General features: G+C 44.9%; 1 protein-coding gene across 4 annotated transcripts in view; it reads left to right on the top strand.

Annotated features, from left to right (window-relative positions):
• LOC137299297 (uncharacterized) overlaps positions 1–25385 on the top strand; it is a 117823-nt gene that overhangs the window by 55430 nt on the left and 37008 nt on the right. For all 4 annotated transcript variants that reach the window (XM_067967961.1, XM_067967960.1, XM_067967962.1 and 1 more), the window contains 3 exons: positions 6156–6267; positions 10702–10776; positions 22540–22679. In XM_067967961.1, coding sequence (XP_067824062.1) covers positions 6156–6267; positions 10702–10776; positions 22540–22679 — 327 coding nt within the window. The remainder of the gene's footprint in view (positions 1–6155; positions 6268–10701; positions 10777–22539; positions 22680–25385) is intronic.

Below are 25385 nucleotides of genomic sequence, written 5' to 3'. Positions count from 1 at the left end.
TCCTCCCAGCCTCCCCCTCACCCACTCCCCTGCTCTAACCCTGTATCTTTTTCTAGTTTCTCCCCCATCTCCCCTTTTTCCCTTTAAAAGCTTATTTTGTCCATGAGACCCACCTGCTGCTCCCTCGACTTCATTCCCACCAATCTGCTGATCACCCAACTTCCCTTCCTGGCCCCAATGCTAGCTGACAATGTAACTGGTTCCCTTTCCTGAGGGTACTGTCTTATTCCCTTTCAAAACTGCTGTCATCACCCCCTCCTCAAACAAAAAACAATGGTCGACCCCTTTGTCCTTGCAAACTGCTGCCACATCTCCAACCTCCCTTTCCTTTCCAAGGTCCTTGAATTTGTTGTTGCCTCCCAAACCCATGCCCATTTTCCCCAAAATCCCATGCTTGAATCTTTGCAATCAAGTTTCTGCCCCTGCCACAGCACTGAAACAGCCCTAATCAAAGTCATAAATGACATCCTCTGTGACTGCAACCATGGTGAACTATCGCTCCTCAGCCTCTCTGTAGCATAGAAAATAGGAGCAAGAGTAGGCCATTCGGCCCTTCGAGCCTGCTCCGCCATTCAAAATGATAATGGCTGATCGTCTAACTCAGTACCCTGTTCCTGTTTTTTCCCCATATCCCTTGATCCCTTTAGCATTAAGAAATATATCTATCTCCTTCTTGAATACATCTAATGACTTGGCCTCCACTGCCTTCTGTGGTAGAGAATTCCACAGGTTCACCACCCTCTGAGTGAAGAAATTTCTCCTCATCTCTGTTCTAAATGGCATACCCCATATCCTGAGACTGTGACCCCTGGTTCTGGACTCCACAGCCACTGACACGGTCAACTGAACCATCTTCCTCCAATGCCTCTTCTCTCTTTTCCAGTTCAGTGGGACTGCTAACACTTAGTTCCACTCTTACCTATCCAATCATAGCCAGAGCATCTCCAGAAATGCCATTTTATTCGATCATGGCTGATCTGCACCTCAACTCCATTTACCCACCTTTGATCCATATCCATCGATACCTTTCAGTAACAAAAATATATTGATCTCAGTCTTGAGAGCTTCAATTGATCCCCAGCGTCCGCAGCCTTTTGAGGGAGAGAGTTCTAGATTTCCACTAGCCTTTGAGTGAAAAAGTATTTCCTGGTTGCACTCCTAAATGGCCTAGCTGTAATTGTAAGATTATGCCCCTTGTTCTGGATTCCCTCACCAGAGGAAATAGTTTTTCTTTATCTATTCTATCAAATCCTTTCATCAGTTTAAACACCTCGATTAGATCACCCCTCAACCTTCTAAACTCAAGGGAATACCAGACAAGTTTATACGGGTGGGAATCAAGCAGTAATGGGTGATAAATCAGAACGATGCAATTTTAACTCAGCTAGCACCCCATTTCCGCCCGGCCCAGGGAGTTACAATCAACCCTAGAATGAATCACATTATAGCAAGTCGAGTACTGACTGGCAGTGAGATGAATCACCATGATAAGAACTGTCTGTGACTGACTTTCCCACTCTGTGAAACAAGGTCACATGTTGCAGAGGGATGAAAAGTCTGAGAGGGAAAGTACAGGTGGAGAGTAACTTAATTTTGATGCAGTGCTAAGGGAACACATGCTTTAAGGGAACCAGCATTAGCTGGAATTAAACGTGGGTTTATCATGTTTCAACCACCTGTCAGTTGGTTTACATGTAACTTATCTACTGATCAGATATCAGCTAGCTGGCTTCCTTTGGTTAGCACATCATGTCAAACAACTAAAGTTCAGTGAATCTGAGGATTTGAGACAATAACACAAGGTGCACAATACAACATTAAAAAAAGTATATACAATTCATAGATTGACATAAGAGATGTTAGTCAAAACATTTCCCTTTGTCTTCTGCCTCTTTGAGGTATGTTGTCATCGGTGGGTCAATGCCAATGAATCTGAAGGTTGCAGGCCAATTTAAAAGTTGACCTGTATAGACACTGATCTAGGTGACTGTCAACCAAACATGAGGACTGCACTCGCGGAGGTGAAGCCATCACCACACATTGGTGTGTGTTGTTCACCGGACCCGTGCTAACAATGGTCAACTGTAATCCTAGAGTTCTGTTCACATCTAGGTGACCGATTTCAGCCATGAAAGTCATCCCAAAACAGCTTGACTGGTGCATCTGAGGGGGGCACTCAGCTGACCAGCATTCAAGTCCTTACTCTCAGCGCAGGGTTTGAAATGGGTATCACAGAGCTGGATTGCAAAGTCTCCCTGAGCTAAGATAAAAAATAGTTGCCAGCGTATCACCAAGTATTTTGAGCAAGACTGACACATTAAAATCATGAGTAGGTGGAAGATATTGGAGATCAGTTTTGTGACTGTCAATGGGTAGAAAAGTCAAATGGCACTTTGAGCACATTTGAAAACCAGTTGCTTACATCAATCAACAACCAAAAGTAAACAAAAAATGAATAAAATTAAGATTCAGGATCTGAAAGACTCAGAAAATCTAGAAGGCCTGAAAGTGTTGGTGGCAACCAGGTGTCGTCAGATTTTAATCATATATATATTTGTAGTTATTGTACTCTCCCACAAAGTCTTCTTCAGGTTCTCAGAGGGGATTTCCAGTCTTATGCTTTATGAGAGGAAGTTGGAGGTTTATTTCTGTCTAGGTGTTGTTTTAATACAACAGGTGCAGCTGGCAGGAGACTGCCATCGTATAACTGGCTTGATATTCGCGGACCAAATGATATAATAGACCCACAAAATGTGCTGTTGGGTTAAGGAAGCCAGTTCTAGTGTTAATAAACGTGGGGGGCTGGTCCCCATGTTTACACTCTTTTAAGCAATTTGTTTTTTGCACTGCTGAGCACAACTAGCACCTGATTGAAAAGTAAAAGGGGAGAGGGATGCAAATCAGCAGAGTAAAGGCATCTTTCAGCTTCTGCTAGTTTCTCCTTGGTGGGTTAACTTTGTTCTCCATGGACTTAACTGGGGGTCCTAGTGCAAGAAAATCAAAAAGTTAGTTTGCAGGTGCAGCAGGTGATCAAGAAGGCCAACGGAATGTTGGCTTTTATTGCTAGGGGGATAGAATATAAAAACAGGGAGGTATTGCTGCAGTTATATAAGGTATTGGTGAGACCGCACCTGGAATACTGCATACAGTTTTGGTGTCCATACTTAAGAAAAGACATACTTGCTCTCGAGGCAGTACAAAGAAGGTTCACTCGGTTAATCCCGGGGATGAGGGGGTGGACATATGAGGAGAGGTTGAGTAGATTGGAGTTCAGAAGAATGAGAGGCGATCTTATTGAAACATATAAGATTGTGAAGGGGCTTGATCGGGTGGATGCGGTAAGGATGTTCCCAAGGATGGGTGAAACTGGAACTAGGGGGCATAATCTTAGAATAAGGGGCTGCTCTTTCAAAACTGAGATGAGGAGAAACTTCTTCACTCAGAGGGTAGTAGGTCTGTGGAATTTGCTGCCCCAGGAAGCTGTGGAAGCTACATCATTAAATAAATTTAAAACAGAAATAGACAGTTTCCTGGAAGTAAAGGGAATTAGGGGTTACGGGGAGCGGGCAGGAAATTGGACATGAATTTAGATTTGAGGTTAGGATCAGATCAGCCATGATCTTATTGAATGGTGGAGCACTCTCGAGGGGCCGATTGGCCTACTCCTGCTCCTATTTCTTATGTTCTTATGAGATGGTAATTTACAGTTTTAACACTGTCAAATGTGTTTGACACTTGCCATTCCAGCTACACATTTGCACCATATATTATTGCAAGGTGAGTATTTCTCACTAAGCAAACAGGAAGTGAAGAAGGAAGTGGTGAAAATACTTATCTGAACTTTCCAGACAGTAGAAACAGCAAACTGCAAAATTAATTCTGACTTTGTTTATTCAGGGTATTGGTGTGCAAAATGTTTGTGTATGTCTCTGTAATTTAGAGTTTACAGAAATTTAGGGATTTTCTGTTAAATAAGGAACAGATTTCTGTGTTAATTCAGTGGATGTCATTGCCACTTCCACCAGCAATGCAAGTCAGTACGGTTTTTCAGATACATATGGGAGGCATTAAATAATCATGGAACACATTTCTTATTTGAAGGAAGTACTTAAGTATTTGTGCTCATACATTGAAGGCTGTCAGTCCTGGAAATGAACATTTTTCTACCTTTACACCCTGTGTCAACAAGCTGCACTCTCAACATCATTTCATTTACTACTCATTCAGTATTCATTATGTTTTCCCTATCCATACCAGGTGTCTTTCTGGACTCTTGAGTGCGCCTGACAAATTAGTGCGAAATATGTACTCAACCAATGTCTTGGTGGGTAAATGAACTGTATGATGGTAATCATAGTATCATAGTAGCTACAACACAGGAGGAGGCCATTCGGCCCATCATGCCTGTGCCGGCTTTTTGAAAGAGCTATCCAATTAGTCCCATTCCCCTGCTATTTCCTCATAGCCCTGTAAATTTTTTCCTTCAAGTATTTATCCAATTGCGTTTTGAAAGTTACTATTGAATCTGCTTCCACCACCCTTTCAGGCAATGTATTCCAGATCATTACAACTCGCTGCATAAAAAAAAATGCTCCCTCATGTCACCACTGGCTATTTTGCTGATCACCTTAAATCTGTATTCTCTGGTTACTGACCCTTCTACCACTGGAAACAATTTCTTCTTATTTACTCTGTCAAAACCGTTCATGATTTTGAACACCTCTATCAAATCTCCCCTTAACCTTCTCTGTTCTAAGTAGAACAACTCCAGCTTCTCCACATAACTGAAGTCCCTCATCCCTGGCACCATTCTAGTAAATCTCTTCTACACCCTCTCCAAGCCCTTGACATCCTTCCTAAAGTGTGATGTCCAGAATTGAACACAATACTCTAGCAGAGGCCTATCCAGTGTTTTATAAAGGTTTAGCATAATTTCCTTGCTTTTGTACTCTATGCCTATATTAATAAAGCCCCAGGATCCCATATTCTTTTTTAACAGCCTTCTCAGCTTGTCCTGCCACCTTCTAAGATTTGTGTATGTGCACTCCCCTGGTCTCTCTATTCCTGCACCCCCTTTAAAATTGTATCATTTATTTTATATTTCCTGTCCTCATTCTTCCAACGAAATGTATCACTTCACATTTCTCTGCATTAAATTTCATCTGTCTGCCCATTTCACCAGTCTGTCTATGTCCTCCTGAAGTCTGTTACTATCCTCCACATTGTTTACCACATTTCCGAGTTTCGTGTCATCTGCAAACTTTGAAATTAATATATATATATTAATATATATCAAGAGATTTTTGGACTCTAAGGGAATCAAGGGATATGGGGATCAGGCAGGAAAGTGAAGGTAAGGTCGAAGATCAGCCATGATGTTATTGAATGGCGGAGCAGGCTTGAGGGGCCATATGGCCTACTCCTGCTCCTATTTCTTATGTTCTTATGGTCTTTTTATCAAAATGAGTCATGCAGGTCTGGAAGGCCCAGGTTCCATCCCTAATCTGATCTCATCTGGAGAGAAGAGCTTGTTCTTGGACCAGGCTTTGCATGTGCTTAGTTTTTATAATGTATGATCAGTACTGAAAAAGTGAGATAGAAATTCTACATGGAGCAGAATTGGCTCAGTGCAGGCACTATGGAGTTGCTCTGTAGCAGATTCAGTGTGAGTCTAGATTGAGCATATTGGCATGGATTCACAATGTGTCCGGAATCCATAGTGTACACCCTGTACCTCAAAGATCACAACAAATATATTTGAATTTCTTCACAAATTCTGAAACATGTGATTTACTTAAAGCCCCAGTTCTATCTGTTTATATTGGAAGTATGCACTGCATGCATTAGACATTGAAACACACTCCAGTGAAGGGGGCAGATAGGATGTCACTGCACTCACCAGGTCCTGGAAGCATGCTTACTGTTAGTGAGAGATAGATTCAGCTGCACTTCTACACATTTTGATGTACTGAGGTTGGTGGTGTAATCACTGCTGGGTCAGTTAGCCAGCTGCTACTGAGCACTTTGCCAGGATCTGATGCATGCCATGTTTGACAAGCCTTAGGACCTGATGTATATTTTATTTATAGATGCAGCTGAGGGGTCCTAACCAAGAGCACAAGCTATCTGGTGTAATCTTCCGTTATAATCCACAGGTCTCCAGCTGTTCTGTAGATGAGGATTGTTTTGAGGAAGTGGCAAACCTACTTGATGAAAAGGACAAAGAAATATCAGATATAATCCAAAAAATCTATGCTCAGCAAACAGGTAATGACAAACAAGCATGATTCATGGAACATATCTCCATTGTTTTTTTTTCCACTTTTCTCCCTTCCTCTCCTCATGCTGCTGGGTTATGTTTCCATGGGTGCTGCCTCCCATAACTCTCCTAAATGACAATTCCTCATCTGTGAGTTTAGACTGTACGTATCAGTAGACTATTTGACTGCAAAGAGCATCGTAACTGGACCAGATCCTGTCATTAGCTGATGTCCACATATGCCTAGTTTCAAGCCAGGGTCACAGGAGAGTGATCAGGAGCAGGAACCCTGGATGATTTTCTGTCCACCACTTAGCCCAACAGTGCTGAGATAGATCTATTCAGCAGTAGCATTCCCAAGGAAACACAAACATGGACTGTAGTCTGCCCAAGGAGGCACCGCGCTAGCACAGGCAGGACCCTGAATCTCCTGAATAGGAACTACACTAACACAAACTATAACACTCAAGCCTTCCCAAATTGAAGAGCACTTTAGTCAAGCATGACCTCTACAACCTCATTTCAGGATTCCCACTCCCTCTTCCAGCACTTTAACCTGTTTTGACAACTGCCCCCAGAATATAATTTGCATAGAGCATGCATCCATATTCTTATTGGGCTATCTCAGCCATGATACTTTTTCCGATTGGTTTCTTTCTTTTCCCCAGCCAAACATGTCAGTGCTGTTTATTGTTTTCCCTGCCCCATTCACACTGTACCCCACCTGGACAGGCTTTGCACCCCGAATCTTAGAATCACTGGGTTGGAGGACTGTAACAATACCAAAGTGATTCCATAACTCTGTAGACTGAGGCTCCTGGAACCAGCTAAGCGCAGCCCAGGATGTAGAAATCTCCACAGCCCACCCCAAGATAACAGGCAAATACTTACTCACAAACATTGACAGGATCAGGCACATCTGTGTGATTCCCTCAGTTGACTATCTCCTGACACACACTGTCTGCGTCCACTCATTTGAGTAAAGTACCAAAGAGCAAGTGCCACCCATGTTACTACCTCAGCAAGAATCAGCACCTTTAGCAGAGGATAGGGTACAGTAGCATAGTGGTTATGTTACTGGGCTAGTAATCCAGAGGCCTGGACTAAAATCCAGAGTCATGAGTTCAAATCCTGCCACGGCAGCTGGTGAATTTAAATTCAATTAATTAATTAAATTCAATTAATTAAATAAAAATCTGGAATTAAAATACTAGTATCAGTAATGATGGCCATGAAACTACCGGATTGTCGTAAAAACCCATCTGGTTCACTAATGTCCTTTAGGGAAGGAAGCCTGCCGCCCTTACCCGGTCTGGCCGATATGTGACTCTAGACCCACAGCAATGTGGTTGATTCTTAATTGCCCTCTGAAATGGCCCAGCAAGCCACTCAGTTGTAAAATCTCACTACGAAAAGTCATAATAAGAATAAAACCGGACGGACCACCCGGTATCGGACCACTAGGCACCGGACACGACAACAGCAAAACACCAAGCCCAGTCGACCCTGCAAGGTCCTCCTTACTAACATCTGGGACTTGTGCCAAAATTGGGAGAGCTGTCCCACAGACCAGTCAAGCAACAGCCTGACATAGCCATACTCACAGAATCATATCTTTCAGCCAACGTCCCAGACTCTTCCATCACCATCCCTGGGTATGTCCTGACCCACCGGCAGGACCGACCCACCAGAGGTGGCGGTACAGTGATATACAGTCAGGAGGGAGTGGCCCTGGGAGTCCTCAACATTGACTCTGGACCCCATGAAATCTCATGGCATCAGGTCAAACATGGGCAAGGAAACCTCCTGCTGATTACCACCTACCGTCCTCCCTCAGCTGATGAATCAGTCCTCCTCCATGTTGAACACCACTTGGAGGAAGCACTGAGGGTAGCAAGGGCACAAAATGTACTCTGGGTGGGGGACTTCAATGTCCATCACCAAGAGTGGCTCGGTAGCACCACTACTGACCGAGCTGGCCGAGTCCTGAAGGACATAGCTGCTAGACTGGGCCTGCGGCAGGTGGTGAGCGAACCAACACGAGGGAAAAACTTACTTGACCTCGTCTTCACCAATCTACCTGTCGCAAATGCATCTGTCCATGACAGTATTGGTAGGAGTGACCACCGCACAGTCCTCGTGGAGATGAAGTCCCGTCTTCGCACTGAGGACACCATCCAACGTGTTGTGTGGCACTACCACCGTGCTAAATGGGATAGATTCAGAACAGATCTAGCAGCTCAAAACTGGGCATCCATGAGGCGCTGTGGGCCATCAGCAGCAGCAGAATTGTATTCCAGCACAATCTGTAACCTCATGGCCCGGCATATTCCTCACTCTACCATTACCAACAAACCAGGGGATCAACCCTGGTTCAATGAGGAGTGTAGAAGAGCATGCCAGGAGCAGCACCAGGCGTACCTAAAAATGAGGTGCCAACCTGGTGAAGCTACAACTCAGGACTACATGCATGCTAAACAGCGGAAGCAACATGCTATAGACAGAGCTAAGCGATTCCACAACCAACGGATCAGATCAAAGTCCTGCCACATCCAGTCGTGAATGTTGGTGGACAATTAAACAACTAACGGGAGGAGGAGGCTCTGCAAACATCCCCATTCTCAATGATGGCGGAGTCCAGCACGTGAGTGCAAAAGACAAGGCTGAAGCGTTTGCAACCATCTTCAGCCAGAAGTGCCGAGTGGATAATCCATCTCAGCCTCCTCCCGATATCCCCACCATCACGGAAGCCAGTCTTCGGCCAATTCGATTCACTCCATGTGATATCAAGAAACGGCTGAGTGCACTGGATACAGCAAAGGCTATGGGCCCTGACAACATCCCAGCTGTAGTGCTGAAGACTTGTGCTCCAGAACTAGCTGCGCCTCTCGCCAAGCTGTTCCAGTACAGCTACAACACTGGCATCCACCCGACAATGTGGAAAATTGCCCAGGTATGTCCTGTCCACAAAAAGCAGGACAAATCCAATCCGGCCAATTACCGCCCCATCAGTCTACTCTCAATCATCAGCAAAGTGATGGAAGGTGTCGTCGACAGTGCTATCAAGCGGCACTTACTCACCAATAACCTGCTCACCGATGCTCTGTTTGGGTTCCGCCAGGACCACTCGGCTCCAGACCTCATTACAGCCTTGGTCCAAACATGGACAAAAGAGCTGAATTCCAGAGATGAGGTGAGAGTGACTGCCCTTGACATCAAGGCAGCATTTGACCGAGTGTGGCACCAAGGAGCCCTGGTAAAATTGAAGTCAATGGGAATCAGGGGGAAAACTCTCCAGTGGCTGGAGTCATACCTAGCACAAAGGAAGATGGTAGTGGTTGTTGGAGGCCAATCATCTCAGCCCCAGGGCATTGCTGCAGGAGTTCCTCAGGGCAGTGTCCTAGGCCCAACCATCTTCAGCTGCTTCATCAATGACCTTCCCTCCATCATAAGGTCAGAAATGGGGATGTTCGCTGATGACTGCACAGCGTTCAGTTCCATTCGCAACCCCTCAGATAATGAAGCAGTCCGAGCCTGCATACAGCAAGACCTGGACAACATCCAGGCTTGGGCTAATAAGTGGCAAGTAACATTCGCGCCAGATAAGTGCCAGGCAATGACCATCTCCAACAAGAGAGAGTCTAACCACCTCCCCTTGACATTCAACGGCATTACCATCGCCGAATCCCCCACCATCAACATCCTGGGGTTCACCATTGACCAGAAACTTAACTGGACCAGCCATATAAATACTGTGGCTACGAGAGCAGGTCAGAGGCTGGGTATTCTGCGGCGAGTGACTCACCTCCTGACTCCCCAAAGCCTTTCCACCATCTACAAGGCACAAGTCAGGAGTGTGATGGAATACTCTCCACTTGCCTGGATGAGTGCAGCTCCAACAACACCCAAGAAGCTCGACACCATCCAAGATAAAGCAGCCCGCTTGATTGGCACCCCATCCACCACCCTAAACATTCACTCCGTTCACCACCGGCGCACTGTGGCTGCAGTGTGCACCATCCACAGGATGCACTGCAGCAATTCGCCAAGGCTTCTTCGACAGCACCTCCCAAACCCGCGACCTCTACCACCTAGAAGGACAAGGGCAGCAGGCGCATGGGAACAACACCACCTGCACGTTCCCCTCCAAGTCACACACCATCCCGACTTGGAAATATATCGCCGTTCCTTCATTGTCGCTGGGTCAAAATCCTGGAACTCCCTTCCGAACAGCACTGTGGGAGAACCGTCACCACACGGACTGCAGCGGTTCAAGAAGGCGGCTCACCACCACCTTCTCGAGGGCAATTAGGGATGGGCAATAAATGCCGGCCTTGCCAGCGACGCCCACATCCCGTGAACGAATAAAAAAAAAAATTAAGGGGAAAAAACAAAACACAGTTGAAGCAATTCTGACTGTTTTCTTTTGGTTTTCTGTTTAGGTAACCGACCCCGGGAAGACTTACTGAGAGGACTGCAAAGCATTCTCCGTCCAGTAATCAGCACTCTCTTTGTAGGTAAGCATAGGGGGCTGAGTGAAGTCTGGTTAGTTTTAATTTTTAATATTTTTTGTGAGCACACTTGCAGCAGGCAACAGTCCTGCTTCCTCTGACTGCCTAGTGGGTAAATACACTGCCTGCTGTGATATATACAATACAGACCAGGAATATTTGGGTTTCAGTCACTTGCTTATATTGAGATGGCTGATCTCCCAGTGCAAAGATGGAATGTATAATTGGCCTAAGCACCCTGTGCTAGGGAAGGGGAAACCCATGTATATTCTCATTCCTGATTGCTATCCAGTGACCCCTGCTGGGACTGAGCATACAGTGAGGGCAGATGCAGATACTCCCACTTGTTCAATGAATTTATTCATTGAGCAGCTGAATTACACAGATCAGGAAGGTGCCAGGTTCAATCTATGCTGAGTTAGTTAATCTCATTCGGAGCACCATTTGGGAGCAGTACAATTAGCCTCGGAGCCAGAGAGGGAAAACCCAGTCAAGGTTCCCAGTCCTGCTCACTAGTCCCCTGGTGGAAGGATGCGGAGATTGGCTGTGATGCCCCTCCAGTCAAATAACCTACTGACACTCTCTGTCAAGGCTCACGCTGGAATAATGGGGATTGGGTAAGGTACCAGAGAGTACCTGTTGTCTATGAACCATACCCCAACAACAATTCAGAACTCTCAGGAGGGGAGAAAGTTGAAGAGAATTGGCAAGAACATAAAAAATAAAAAAGGAATTGTTCTTGTGCTAAATTTTATTTCCTCTGGGTGTGTATTTCGCACAGACAGTGGTTAGAGCTGAAATCAAGAGTTATCTTCCTGCTTGCCGGTATATGGAAGCAGAGTAACATTGTGCTTAAAAGACATTGCTGGGTTGAACAATGCAACTTGTGGCAGTTATCACAATAGGTACAGCACACGAGGAGGCCATTCGGCCCATCGTGCCTGTGTCTGCTCTTCGAAAGAGCTATTCAATTAGTCCCATTCCCCTGTTCTTTCCTCATAACCCTGTAATTTTTTTCCTTCAAGTACTTATCCAATTGCCTTTTGAAAGTTACTGTTGAATCTGCTTCCACCACACTTTCAGGCAGTGCATTCCAGATCATAGCAACTTGCTGCATAAAAAATGCTTCCTCATCTCGCCTTTGGCTCTTTTGCCGATCACCTTAAATCTGTGTCCTCTAGTTACTGACCCTTCTGTGACTGGAAACAGTTTCTCCTTATTTACTCATGATTTTGAACACCTCTATCAAATCTCCCCTTAACCTCCTGTGTTCTAAGGAGAACAACCCCAGCTTCTCCAGTCTCTCCACATAACTGAAGTCTCTCATCCCTGGCATCATTCTAGTAAATCACTTCAGCACCCTCTCTAAGGCCTTGACATCCTTCCTAAAGTGTGGTGCCCAGAATTGAACACAGTACTCCAGCAGAGGCCTATCCAGGGTTTTATAAAGGTTTAGCATAACTTCCTTGCTTTTGTACTCTGTGCCTTTATTAATAAAGCCAGGATCCCATATGCTTTTTTAACAGCCTTCTCAACTTGTCCTGCCACCTTCAAAGATTTGTATATGTGCACCCCCACCCCCCGGTCTCTCTGTTCCTGCACCCCCTTTAAAATTGTACCATTTATTTTATATTGCCTCTCCTCATTCTTCCTACCAAAATGTATCACTTCACACTTCTCTGTGTTAAATTTCATTTGCCATGTTTCTGCCCATTTCACCAGTCTGTCTATGTCCTCCCAAAGTCTGTTACTATGCTCCACATTGTTTACTATATTTCCGAGTTTCGTGTCATCTTCAAACTTTGAAATTATACCCTGTATAACTAAGTCCAAGTCATCAATATATATCAAAAAGAGCAGTGGTCCTAATACTGACTCCTGGGGAACACCACTGTATACTCCCCTCCAGTCTCAAAAACAACCATTCACCAATACTCTGCTTTCTGTCCCCGAGCCAATTTTGTATCCACGCTGCCACTGTCCCTTTGATCCCATGGGCTTTAATTTTGCTAACAGGTCGATTATGTGGTACTTTATCAAACGCCTTTTGAAAGTCCATTGATGTTCAAATGCTTTTTGAACATCAACTGCATCACCCTCATCAACCCTCTCCATTACTTTATCAAGAACTCAATCAAATTGGTCAAACACAATTTTCCTTCAACAAATCCGTGCTGACTTTCATTTATTACCCCATACTTTTCCAGGTGCCAATTTATTTTGTTCCCGATTATTGTCTCTAAAAGTTTCCCCACCATCAACGTTAGGCTTACTGGCCTGTAATTGCCAGGTTTATCCTTCCCCCAACTTTTTTGAACAAGGGTGTAACATTTGCAGTCCTCCAGTCCTCTGGCACCATCCCCATATCTAAGGAGGATTGGAAGATTGTGGCCAGAGCCACCCGCAATTTCCACCCTTACTTCCCTCAGTAACCTAGGATGTATTCCATCTGGACTGGGTGACTTTTCTATATTGAGTACTGCCAATCTTTTAAATACCTCCTCTTTATCTATTTTTATCCTATCCAATATCACTACTACCTCCTCCTTTACTACTACAATGGCAGCATCCACTTCTCTACTGATGCGAAATGTTCATTTAGTGCTTCAGCCATGCCCTCTGCCTCCACAAGAAGATCTCCTTTTTTGTTCCTAATCAGTCCCACACTTCCTTTGACGACCCTTTTACTATTTATATGTTTATAAAAGACTTTTGGGTTCCCTTTTATGTTACCACTAATCTATTCTCATACACTCTGCCCTACTTATTCCCTTCTTTCTGTATTCAGCCTAATTTTCTACTTTTTTTTATTCGTTCATGGGATGTTCCTGTTCCTCCTAGTCTGTCTTGTGGTCACCCACTCCCTCTCTGCCTGAGCTCTCTCTTGCTGCGGGGTGACCACTTCCTGAAACGTGCTATCCACGAGACTCTCAGCTTCCCGTATGTACTGTAGTGACACCCCTCAAACTCAGAAACTCTGAGCTCGAGCTCGAGCAGTTGGCGGCACTTCCTGCACATGTGGTTTTCCAGGACATATGAAGTGTTCTGGAATTCCCATGTGGCACGGGATAGAATCATAGAATCATAGAAAATTTATGGCACAGATGGAGGCCATTCAGCCCACATCGTGTCCGCGCTGGTCGAAAATAAGCCACCCAGCCTAATCCCACTTTCCAGCACTTGGTCAGTAGCCTTGTAGATCGCGTAACTTCAGGCGCATATCCAGGTACTTGTAACATTAACCTTATAAATTCAGCTGTCTCACACTGCCGGCCCTTCAAAACCACTTCCTCTATCTCGGCAGCACCTATTTAAAATTAAAACCAAAAGAAGTTAAAGCTAATCTTTATTTTCTATACCATTTCTAATGTACTTCTTGTTCTCCCTTCTGAAAATTTCCCCATGAAGGCACCATTTGTGCACCATGCTACCAATCCCTTTCTCATTTTTGTATTAAATTAAATGCTGACCCATCTCTCAGGACCGAGTGTCTCTAAGCCATGCCATTTATAGCTGCGGTGTTGTGTGTCGGGTCTCACTCTATATAACAAGTTGAAACAAGACATAGATTTAGCACAATTTATGAACCATTGTCAATCACAAGTATTGTGCAATAATTTTTTTTTAATCGATGCTCCCCTTTTTCTTCAATCTTGCTTTGGTTCAGCTGGTGCATATTCAGTAACCAATATAAATAAGGAATAAACTAGAGCAATGAGAACAGCAGCAGATGGTGGCCAAGCTTTGAAATACTTTGGCTGGAGAATGAAGTTTGTTACCTGTTCCCTGGCTGTTGAGTCCCTTACGAGTGAAATCGCAGCCCCCCTGCCTCCATCTATGGGCCAAAGGACCCTCTGAACCACAATCCATTCTTGACCAGATGAACTCAGCGCTGTGTTTTTTTTTATTATTTGTTCATGGGATGTGGGCGTCGCTGGCAAGGCCAGCATTATTGCCCATCCCTAAATGCCCTTGAGACGGTGGTGGTGAGCCGCCTTCTTGAACCGCTGCAGTCGTGTGGTGAAGGTTCTCCCGCAGTGCTGTTAGGTAGGGAGTTCCAGGATTTTGACCCAGCGACGATGAAGGAACAGTGATATATTTCCAAGTCGGGATGGTGTGTGACTTGGCGAGGAATGTGCAGGTGGTGGTATTCCCATGAGCCTGCTGCCCTAGTCCTTCTGGGCGGCAGAGGTCATGGGTTTGGGAGGTGCTGTCAAAGAAGCCTTGGCAAGTTGCTGCAGTGCATCCTGTGGATGGTAGACACTGCAGCCACAGTGCGCCGGTGGTGAAGGGAGTGAATGTTTAGGGTGGTGGATGGGGTGTCAATCAAGCAGGCTGCTTTGTCCTGGATGGTGTCGAGCTTCTTGAGTGTTGTTGGAGCTGCACTCATCCAGGCAAGTGGAGAGTATTCCATCACACCCCTGACTTGTGCCTTGTAGATGGTGGAAAGGCTTTGGGGAGTCAGGAGGTGAATCACTCGCTGCAGAATACATAGCCTTTGACCTGCTCTTGTAGCCACAGTATTTATATGGTTGGTCCAGTTAAGTTTCTGGTCAATGGTGAGCCCCAGGATGTTGATGGTGGGGGATTCGGCGATGGTAATGCCGTTGAATGTGAAGGGGAGGTGGTTAGACTCTCTCTTGTTGGAGATGGTCATTGCCTGCCACTTGTCTGGAGCGAATGTTACTTGCCACTTATGAGCCGAAGCCTGGATGTTGTCCAGGTCTTACTGTATGCGGGCATGGACAGCTTCATTATCTGAGGGGTTGCGAATGGAACTGAACACTACAATCATCAGCGAACATCCCCATTTCTGACATTATGAAGGAGGGAAGGTCATTGATGAAGCAGCTGAAGATGATTGGGCCTAGGACACTGCCCTGAGGAACTCCTGCAATGTCCTGGGGCTGAGATGATTGGCCTCCAACAACCACTACCATCTTCCTTTGTGCTAGGTATGACTGCAGCCACTGGAGAGTTTTCCCCCTAATTCCCATTGACTTCAATTTTACTAGGGCTCCTTGGTGCCACACTCGGTCAAATGCTGCCTTGATGTCAAGGGCAGTTAATCTCACCTCACCTCTGGAATTCAGCTCTTTTGTCCATGTTTGGAACAAGGCTGTAATGAGGTCTGGAGCCGAGTGGTCCTGGCGGAACCCAAACAGAGCATCGGTGAGCAAGTTATTGGTGAGTAAGTGCCGCTTGGTGGCACTGTTTACGACACCTTCCATCACTTTGCTGATGATTGAGAGTAGACTGATGGGGTGGTAATTGGCCGGATTGGATTTGTCCTGCTTTTTGTGGACAGGACATACCTGGGCAATTTTCCACATTGTCGGGCAGATGCCAGTGCTGTAGCTGCACTGGAACAGTTTGGCTAGAGATGCGGCTAGTTCTGGAGCACAAGTCTTCAGCACTACAGCTGGGATGTTGTCGGGGCCCATGGCCTTTGCTTTATCCACTACAGATAAAGTGAAAACTAGAAGGTGTAAGGCGATTAACCCAGCATCAAAGCTGAAGATCAGGCTAGGGTGTGTGGCCCCACTAAGAGTTCTATATACAAATGCACGGAGTATAAGGAATAAATTAAATGAACTACAGGTTCAAATTCAAATTGGAGGGAATGACATCATAGCTATTACAGAGACATAGCTGCAGGATGGTCAGGATTGGGAACTAAATATACCGGGTTATAAGGTCTACAGGAGAGATAGGGAAAATGGAAGAGGGGGAGGAGTAGCCTTAGTGATTAGAGATGAAATCAATTCAACGATAAAGGAGGATATAACAAGAGGTAAGCAGCCAACAGAGACCTTATGGGTTGAATTGAGAAATAGGAAAGGATCTAAGACTATAGTGGGAGTTGTGTATAGGACCCCTGGCAGCAGCTCTGAAGTGCTAGATTGTATAAATGCAGAGATTAGACGAGCGTGTAAGAAAGGCATAGTGGTCTTAATGGGGGACTTTAACCTTCACATAGATTGGGGAAAGCAGACTAGCAACTGTCAGAAAGGTAGTGAATTTCTTGAGTGTGTCCGGGATAGTTTTCTACAGCAATATGTCCTAGAGGCAACAAGGGGGCAAGCCATACTAGATTTAGTAATGAGTAATGAACCAGATTTAGTTAACAGTTCAACTGTGCAGGAATATCTATCCAATAGTGATCATAACATGATCGAGTTCAATGTAGTGTTTGAAAGGGAAAAAAGTGAGTCAGCTGCTAAGATTCTAGACTTGGGCAAGGCCGACTTCAATGGGATGAGACAGAGACTGTCCACAGTAAACTGGGAAAATCTGTTAATGGGTAAAACGACTGATGATCAGTGGGAAATGTTTAAAGAAACATTTAATGAGATACAGAATCGGTTTATACCCCTGAGGGGCAAGAACTCTACTTGCCAAAAAAAACAGCCGTGGACAACTAAAGAGGTAAGGGACAGTATAAGACATAAGGAAAGGGCATACAAAAAGGCAAAAAATGGCACAGATTCTGGCGAATGGGAAAGATACAAAGATCAACAAAGGGTCACAATACAGATAGTAAGGGCTACAAAAAGAGAGTATGAAAAGAAACTTGCAAGGGATATCAAAACCAATACAAAGAACTTTTATCGTTTTATTAGGAAAAAGAGGGTGGTCAGGAGCAGTGTTGGCCGCTTAAAAACTGAAAGTGGGGATATTGTCATTGACAATGGGGAAATGGCGGATATGTTGAATAATTACTTTGCGTCAGTATTTACAGCAGAAAAAGAGGATAGCATGCCGGAAATCCCAAGAAAACTAATATTGAATCAGGGACAGGGACTCGATAAAATTAACATAAGTAAAGCAACAGTAATGAAGAAAATAATAGCACTAAAGAGTGACAAATCCCCAGGACCAGATGGTTTCCATCCCAGGGTTTTAAAGGAAGTAGGTGAGCAGATTGCGGATGCCCTAACTATAATCTTTCAAAGTTCTCTAGATTCAGGAACTGTCCCTCTAAATTGGAAAATTACACATATCACTCCGCTTTTTAAGAAAGGAGAGAGAGGGAAACCGGGGAATTATAGACCAGTTAGCCTAACACCTGTTATGGGGAAATCGCTGGAGTCTATAATTAAGGATAGGGTGACTGAACTCCTCGAGAATTTTCAGTTAATCAGGGAGAGCCAGCATGGATTTGTGAAAGGTAGGTCGTGCCTGACAAATCTGATTGAATTTTTTGAAGAGGTGACTAAAGTAGCGGGCAGGGGAATGTCAATGGATGTTATTTATATGGACTTCCAGAAGGCATTTGATAAGGTCCCACATAAGAGACTGTTAGCTAAGATAGAAGCCCATGGAATCGAGGGAAAAGTATGGACTTGGTTAGGAAATTTGGCTGAGCGAAAGGCGACAGAGAGTAGGGATAATGGGAAGGTACTCACATTGGCAGGATGTGACAAGTGGAGTCCCGCAGGGATCTGTCTTGGGGCCTCAATTATTCACAATATTTATTAATGATTTAGATGAAGGCATAGAAAGTCTCATATCTAAGTTTGCCGATGACACAAAGATTGGTGGCATTGTAAGCAGTGTAGATGAAAACATAAAATTATAAAGCGATATTGATAGATTAGGTGAATGGGCAAAACTGTGGAAGATGGAATTCAATGTAGACAAATGTGAGGTCATCCACTTTGGATCAAAAAAGGATAGAACAGGATACTTTCTAAATGGTAAAAAGTTAAAAACAGTGGATGTCCAAAGGGACTTAGGGGTTCAGGTACATAGATCATTGAAGTGTCATGAACAGGTGCAGAAAATAATCAAGAAGGCTAATGGAATGCTGGCCTTTATATCTAGAGGACTAGAGTACAAGGGGGCAGAAGTTATGCTGCAGCTATACAAAACCCTGGTTAGACCGCACCTGGAGTACTGTGAGCAGTTCTGGGCACCGCACCTTCGGAAGGACATATTGGCCTTGGAGGGAGTGCAGCGTCGGCTTACTATAATGATAGCCGGACTTCAAGGATTAAGTTACGAGGAGAGATTACACAAATTGGGGTTGTATTCTCCAGAGTTTCGAAGGTTGAGGGGTGATCTGATCGAAGTTTATAAGATATTAAGGGGAACAGATAGGGTGGATAGAGAGAAACTATTTCCACTGGTTGGGGATTCTAGTAGTAGGGGGCACAGTCTAAAAATTAGAGCCAGACCTTTCAGGAGTGAGATTAGAAAACATTTCTACACACAAAGGGTGGTAGAAGTTTGGAACTCTCTGCCACAAACGGCAATTGATACTAGCCCAATTGCTAAATTTAAATCTGAGATAGATAGCTTTTTGTCAACCAAAGGTATTAAGGGATATGGGCCAAAGGCGGGTATATGGAGCTAGATCACAGATCAGCCGTTATCTTATCGAATGGTGGAGCAGGCACAAGGGGCTGAATGGCCTATTCCTGTTCCTATGTTCCTATCCAGTGCACTCAGCCGCTTCTTGATATCACGTGGAGTGAATCAAACTGGCTGAAGACTGGCTTCTGTGATCGTGGGGATATCGGGAGGAGGCCGAGATGGATCATCCACTCGGCACTTCTGGCTGAAGATGGTTGCAAATGCTTCAGCCTTGTCTTTTGTGCTCACGTGCTGGACTCTGCCATCATTGAGGATGGGGATGTTTGCAGAGCCTCCTCCTCCCGTTAGTTGTTTAATTGTCCACCACCATTCACGACTGGATGTGGCAGGACTGCAGAGCTTTGATCTGATCCATTGGTTGTGGAATCGCTTAGCTCTGTCTATAGCATGTTGCTTCCGCTGTTTAGCATGCATGTAGTCCTGAGTTGTAGCTTCACCAGGTTGGCACCTCATTTTTAGGTACGCCTGGTGCTGTTCCTGGCATGCTCTTCTACACTCCTCATTGAACCAGAGTTGATCCCCTAGTTTTTGGTAATGGTAGAGTGAGGAATATGCCGGGCCATGAGGTTACAGATTGTGCTGGAATTCAATTCTGCTGCTGCTGATGGCCCACATTGCCTCATGGATGCCCAATTTTGAGCTGCTAGATCTGTTCTGAATCTATCCCATTTAGCATGGTGGTAGTGCCACACATCACATTGGATGGTGTCCTCAGTACGAAGACGGGACATCGTCTCCACGAGGACTGTGTGGTGGTCACTCCTACCAATACTGTCATGGACAGATGCATCCTGTGACAGGTAGATTGGTGAGGACGAGGTCAAGTAGGTTTTTCCCTCGGGTTGGTTCGCTCACCTGCCGCAGGCCCAGTCTGGCAGCTATGTCCTTCAGGACTCGGCCAGCTTGGTCAGTAGTGGTGCTACCGAGCCACTCTTGATGATGGACATTGAAGTCCCCCACCCAGAGTACATTCTGTGCCCTCAGTGCTTCCTCCAAGTGATGCTCAACAAGGAGGAGGACAGATTAGTCAGCTGAGGGAGGACGGTAGGTTGTAATCAGCAGGAGTGTTTGATTTGCCCATGTTTGACCTGATGCCATGAGATTTCATGGGGTCCAGAGTCAATGTTGAGGACTCCCAGGGCCACTCCCTCCTGACTATATATCACTGTACCGCCACCTCTGGTCGGTCTGTCCTGCCGGTGGGACAGGACATACCCAGGGATGGTGATGGAAGAGTCTGGGACGTTGGCTGAAAGGTATGATTCTGTGAGTATGGCTATGTCAGGCTGTTGCTTGACTGGTCTGTGGGACAGCTCTCCCAATTTTGGCACAAGTCCCTTTGATGTTAGTGAGGAGGACTTTGCAGGGTTGACTGGGCTTGGTTTGCCTTTGTCGTGTCCGGTGCCTAGTGGTCCATCCGGTTTTATTTTTATTATGACTTCTTGTAGCGTGATTTTACAATCAAGTGGCTTGCTGGGCCATTTCAGAGGGCAATTAAGAATCAACCACATTGCTGTGGATCTGGAGTCACATATAGGCCAGACCAGGTGAGGACGGCAGGTTTCCTCCCCTAAAGGGCATTAGTGAACCAGATGGGTTTTTACGACAATCCGGTAGTTTCATGGCCACTGTTTCTGATACTAGTTTTTTTATTCCAAATTTTATTTAATTAATTGAATTTAAATTCACCAGCTGCCGTGGCAGGATTTGAATTCGTGTCTCCAGATTATTCGTCCAGGCCTCTGGATTACTAGTCCAGTAACATAACTACTATGCTACCATATTCGTTTGTGTGTCCAACGTTCACTTTGAACTACATAAAGTCCAGGCACGTTCAGTTAATTTGAGTGGAAAAACATCCCTAGGTGCTTCACAGAGGCGTATTCAGACAAAAATTGACACTGAGTCAGAGAAGGGGCTATGAGGAGGTGTGACCGAAAGATTGATCGAAGAGGTAGGTTTTAAAGAGGATGATAAAGGAAGAGAGAGGTGGGGAGGCGGAGCAGTTTAAGGAGGGATTTCCAGAGTGTTGGGCCTAGGATGCTGAAAGCACAGCCACCAATGTTGGGGTAAAACAAAGGCAGATGCACAGGAGACCAGAGTCAAAGTAACGGAGAGATTGGTGAGATTGTAGTGCTGCAGGAGGTTACAGAGACAGTGAGGGACAAGGCCACAAAGAGGTGTAAACACAAGGATGAGATTTTTAAACTGGAGGTGTTGGGGGATCAGGAGTTCGTGTGGGTCAGCGAGGATAAGGGTGATGGGTGAGCGGAACTTACCGCTGGATAGAATATGGGCAGCAGAGTTTTGGATGAGCTAAAGTTTTTGAAGGATGGGAGGAGAGCATTGGAATAGTCGAGTATTAGTTGAAGTGTTGCGTTTTGGTAGGAAGAATGAGAAGAGACAATAGAAACTAATTGATACAATTTTAAAGAGAGCGAAGGAGCAGAGAGACCTGGGGGTGTATGTACACAAATCTTTGATAGTGGCAGGACAAGTTGATAAGAATGTTAAAAAAGCATACAGTGTCCTGGGGGTCATAAATAGAGACATAGGCCCCAATATTTACAGGGAGGGATAGGGGGAGAGGGTGCGGGGTGGAGGGAGCGGGGAAGGTGTTGCGGCCGGGAAACCCTGAAGTACAGGTTTCCTGGAGGTCCTTCCAAATTTAACGGCAGAACCTGATTGAAATATTTGGATTCTGTTTCCCGGCTACAGCCAGATTGAGAGGCTGGCTGTAGGGTGGGAAGGCCTGCGGCACCAGCTGCAGCCGGGGAGTGGAGAGGAGGGAGAGATTGTGGGTCGGGGGGATATCGGGATGGGGGGGTCCATGGATCAATTGGGATGGAGATTTAAGGTAATTAGCAAAAGAACCAGAGGCGACAAGAGGAAAACATTTTTTACGCAGCGAGTTATTGGGCACAAGCTCACAACAGAAAATGAATAATCATTCAGCAATAATTAGTAATAAATTATTTATCATACTCAGACCTCAAGAATGGCTGTTGTGTGAAAAGAAAATACAGTAGAGGGCACTCATCTGTTAATATGGCACATTGAAGCAGCATAACAGGATTTTTACTCTACTTCTAATCTTTATTATTGGGAGTGATACTGGATCCCCAGTGAAAAGTGTTCCAGCACTCGCCTTATCTTGGTAAGCACAAACTCACCAAATATTTGTTAAATAAATGCATTTTTTAATCACAATTGCCAAGCTATATTCGCCATTTAGAAACAGTGCCTAACTTTGTTTTTTGCTAGTGATCCTGCCCTCAGTTCATGTCCATCAATCACAAACTGACCCTCATTAACCCATTTTAGTAATAAAACGTTCCAGTATTCACAGATCAAGAATTTAAGAGACCAAATGTGTTACTGTGTTGGCAGGATACCTGAGCATGGATACTGTATTGTACATCTGGGATCAGTACATCATCGGCCTTGATGAACCTTCCTACAACTGTATCCCACCGTTCAGCCTGGCCTTTATTCATTTGCTACGAGAACACCTACAAATTTGTAAAACGGTATGTAAGAGTTACCCTTTTGCTGCTCAGTTGTTGCACAGTGATCTTCAGAACTTTACTGTTTAAATGACATTGTTTGCAAAATGTCATCTTAACAGAATGGGCTGCATATTGGTCTCATAAACATCGTGGGGTAAACTTTCCGTGGGGCTCTCCCATTCTCCTACTGTAACCTTGGTGGAGGATCAGCAGAAACCCCGGAGAAATGTACCAACAGCCGTCTCCGGAGTTTCCACTGAAATGACGCTGTGAGATCAGGAGAACCCCGCGGAAATTGCAGGCATGTGTTTATTGCACTCATTATAAATTTTATTTTGTTGATTATTGTTTCTCAGCAATTTTCGCCCCTCTTGTCATGAAAATGCTGATTCTAGCTTGGGTACGGTTTCAGGGTTCCCAGTCACTCTTCAGTACCTCACCTAAGTGGCCATTCTTCATGTGTGAGCCTGGACGTTAAATGTTGACAGGCTAACCTGATCCTGTCCTCGTGTGACTTACAAACATACGTACTTTCAGTGGGGTTAACGGATTAATGATCAGGAGCAGGGACGTGGACGACATTGGGTGGGCCTTGGAGAAGATCGGGGGAGGGGAGGGTCGGCCGATCGCGGGGGTCCTGTTGCGTCTGCCCATCCTTATAAGAGGGGTTATAAGAAATAGGAGCAGGAGTGGGCCAATCGGCCCCTCGAGCCTGCTCCGCCATTCAATAAGATCATGGCTGATCTGATCCTAACCTCAAATCTAAATTCATGTCCAATTTCCTGCCCGCTCCCCGTAACCCCTAATTCCCTTTACTTCTAGGAAACTGTCTATTTCTGTTTTAAATTTATTTAATGATGTAGCTTCCACAGCTTCCTGGGGCAGCAAATTCCACAGACCTACTACCCTCTGAGCGAAGAAGTTTCTCCTCGTCTCAGTTTTGAAAGAGCAGCCCCTTATTCTAAGATTATGCCCCCTAGTTCTAGTTTCACCCATCCTTGGGAACATCCTTACCGCATCCACCTGATCAAGCCCCTTCACAATCTTATATGTTTCAATAAGATCGCCTCTCATTCTTCTGAACTCCAATGAGTAGAGTCCTAATCTACTCAACCTCTCCTCATATGTCCACCCCCTCATCCCCGGGATTAACCGAGTGAACCTTCTTTGTACTGCCTCGAGAGCAAGTATGTCTTTTCTTAAGTATGGACACCAAAACTGTATGCAGTATTCCAGGTGCGGTCTCACCAATGCCTTATATAACTGCAGCAATACCTCCCTGTTTTTATATTCTATCCCCCTAGCAATAAAAGCCAACATTCCGTTGGCCGTCTTGATCACCTGCTGCACCTGCATACTAACCTTTTGATTTTCTTGCACTAGGACCCCCAGATCCCTTTGTACTGCAGTACTTTCCAGTTTCTTGCCATTAAGATAATAACTTGCTCTCTGATTTTTCCTGCCAAAGTGCATAACCTCACATTTTCCAATATTGTATTGCATCTGCCAAATCTCCGCCCACTCACCCAGCCTGTTTATATCCTCTTGTAGGTTTTTTATGTCCTCCTCACTCTCTACTTTCCCTCCCATCTTTGTATCATCTGCAAACTTTGATATGTTACACTCGGTCCCCTCCTCCAAATCGTTAATATAGATTGTAAAGAGTTGGGGACCCAGCACCAACCCCTGCGGAACACCACTGGCTACTGGTTGCCAGTCCGAGAATGAACCATTTATCCCAACTCTCTGCTTCCTGTTAGATAACCAATCCTCCACCCATGCCAGAATATTACCCCCAATCCAGTGATTCTTTATCTTGAGCAATAATCTTTTATGTGGCTCCTTGTCGAATGCCTTCTGGAAGTCTAAATACACTACGTCCACTGGTTCCCCTTTATCCACCCTGTACGTTATGTCCTCAAAGAACTCAAGCAAATTTGTCAGACATGACTTCCCCTTCGTAAAGCCATGCTGACTTTGTCCTATTAAATTATGTTTATCCAAATGTTCCGCTACTGTCTCCTTAATAATAGACTCCAAAATTTTACCCACCACAGATGTTAGGCTAACTGGTCTATAATTTCCAGCCTTCTGCCTACTACCCTTTTTAAATAAGGGTGTTACATTAGCAGTTTTCTAATCTGCCGGGACCTTTGCCGAGTCCAGAGAATTTTGGAAAATTATTACCAAAGTATCCACAATCCCTACTGCCACTTCCCTCAAGACCCTAGGATGTAAGCCATCACGTCCAGGGGATTTATCCGCCTTGAGTCCCATTAATTTACTGAGTACCAATTCCTTAGTGATTTTAATCATATTAAGCTCCTCCCCCCCCCTAGAGCCCCCTGTTTGTCCAGTGTTGGGATATTCTTAGTGTCCTCTACCGTAAAGACTGAAACAAAATATTTGTTCAGCATTTTTGCCATCTCCATGTTTCCCACCATTAATTTCCCGGTCTCATCCTCTAAGGGACCTACGTTTGCCTTAGCCACCCTTTTTCTTTTTATATAACTATAGAAACTCTTGCTATCTGTTTTTATATTTTTTGCTAATTTCTTTTCATAATCTAACTTCCCTTTCTTAATCAATCCTTTAGTTACTTTTTGCTGTCTTTTGAAGACTTCCCAATCTTCTATCCTCCCACTAAGTTTGGCTACCTTATATGTCCTTGTTTTTAGTCATATACTATCCTTAATTTCTTTACTTAGCCACGGATGGCTGTCCTTT

The sequence above is a fragment of the Heptranchias perlo genome, chromosome 28, assembly GCF_035084215.1.
Source record: "Heptranchias perlo isolate sHepPer1 chromosome 28, sHepPer1.hap1, whole genome shotgun sequence".
Classification (NCBI taxonomy): Eukaryota; Metazoa; Chordata; class Chondrichthyes; order Hexanchiformes; family Hexanchidae; genus Heptranchias; species Heptranchias perlo.
This window is presented reverse-complemented; position numbering and strand designations above follow the sequence as displayed.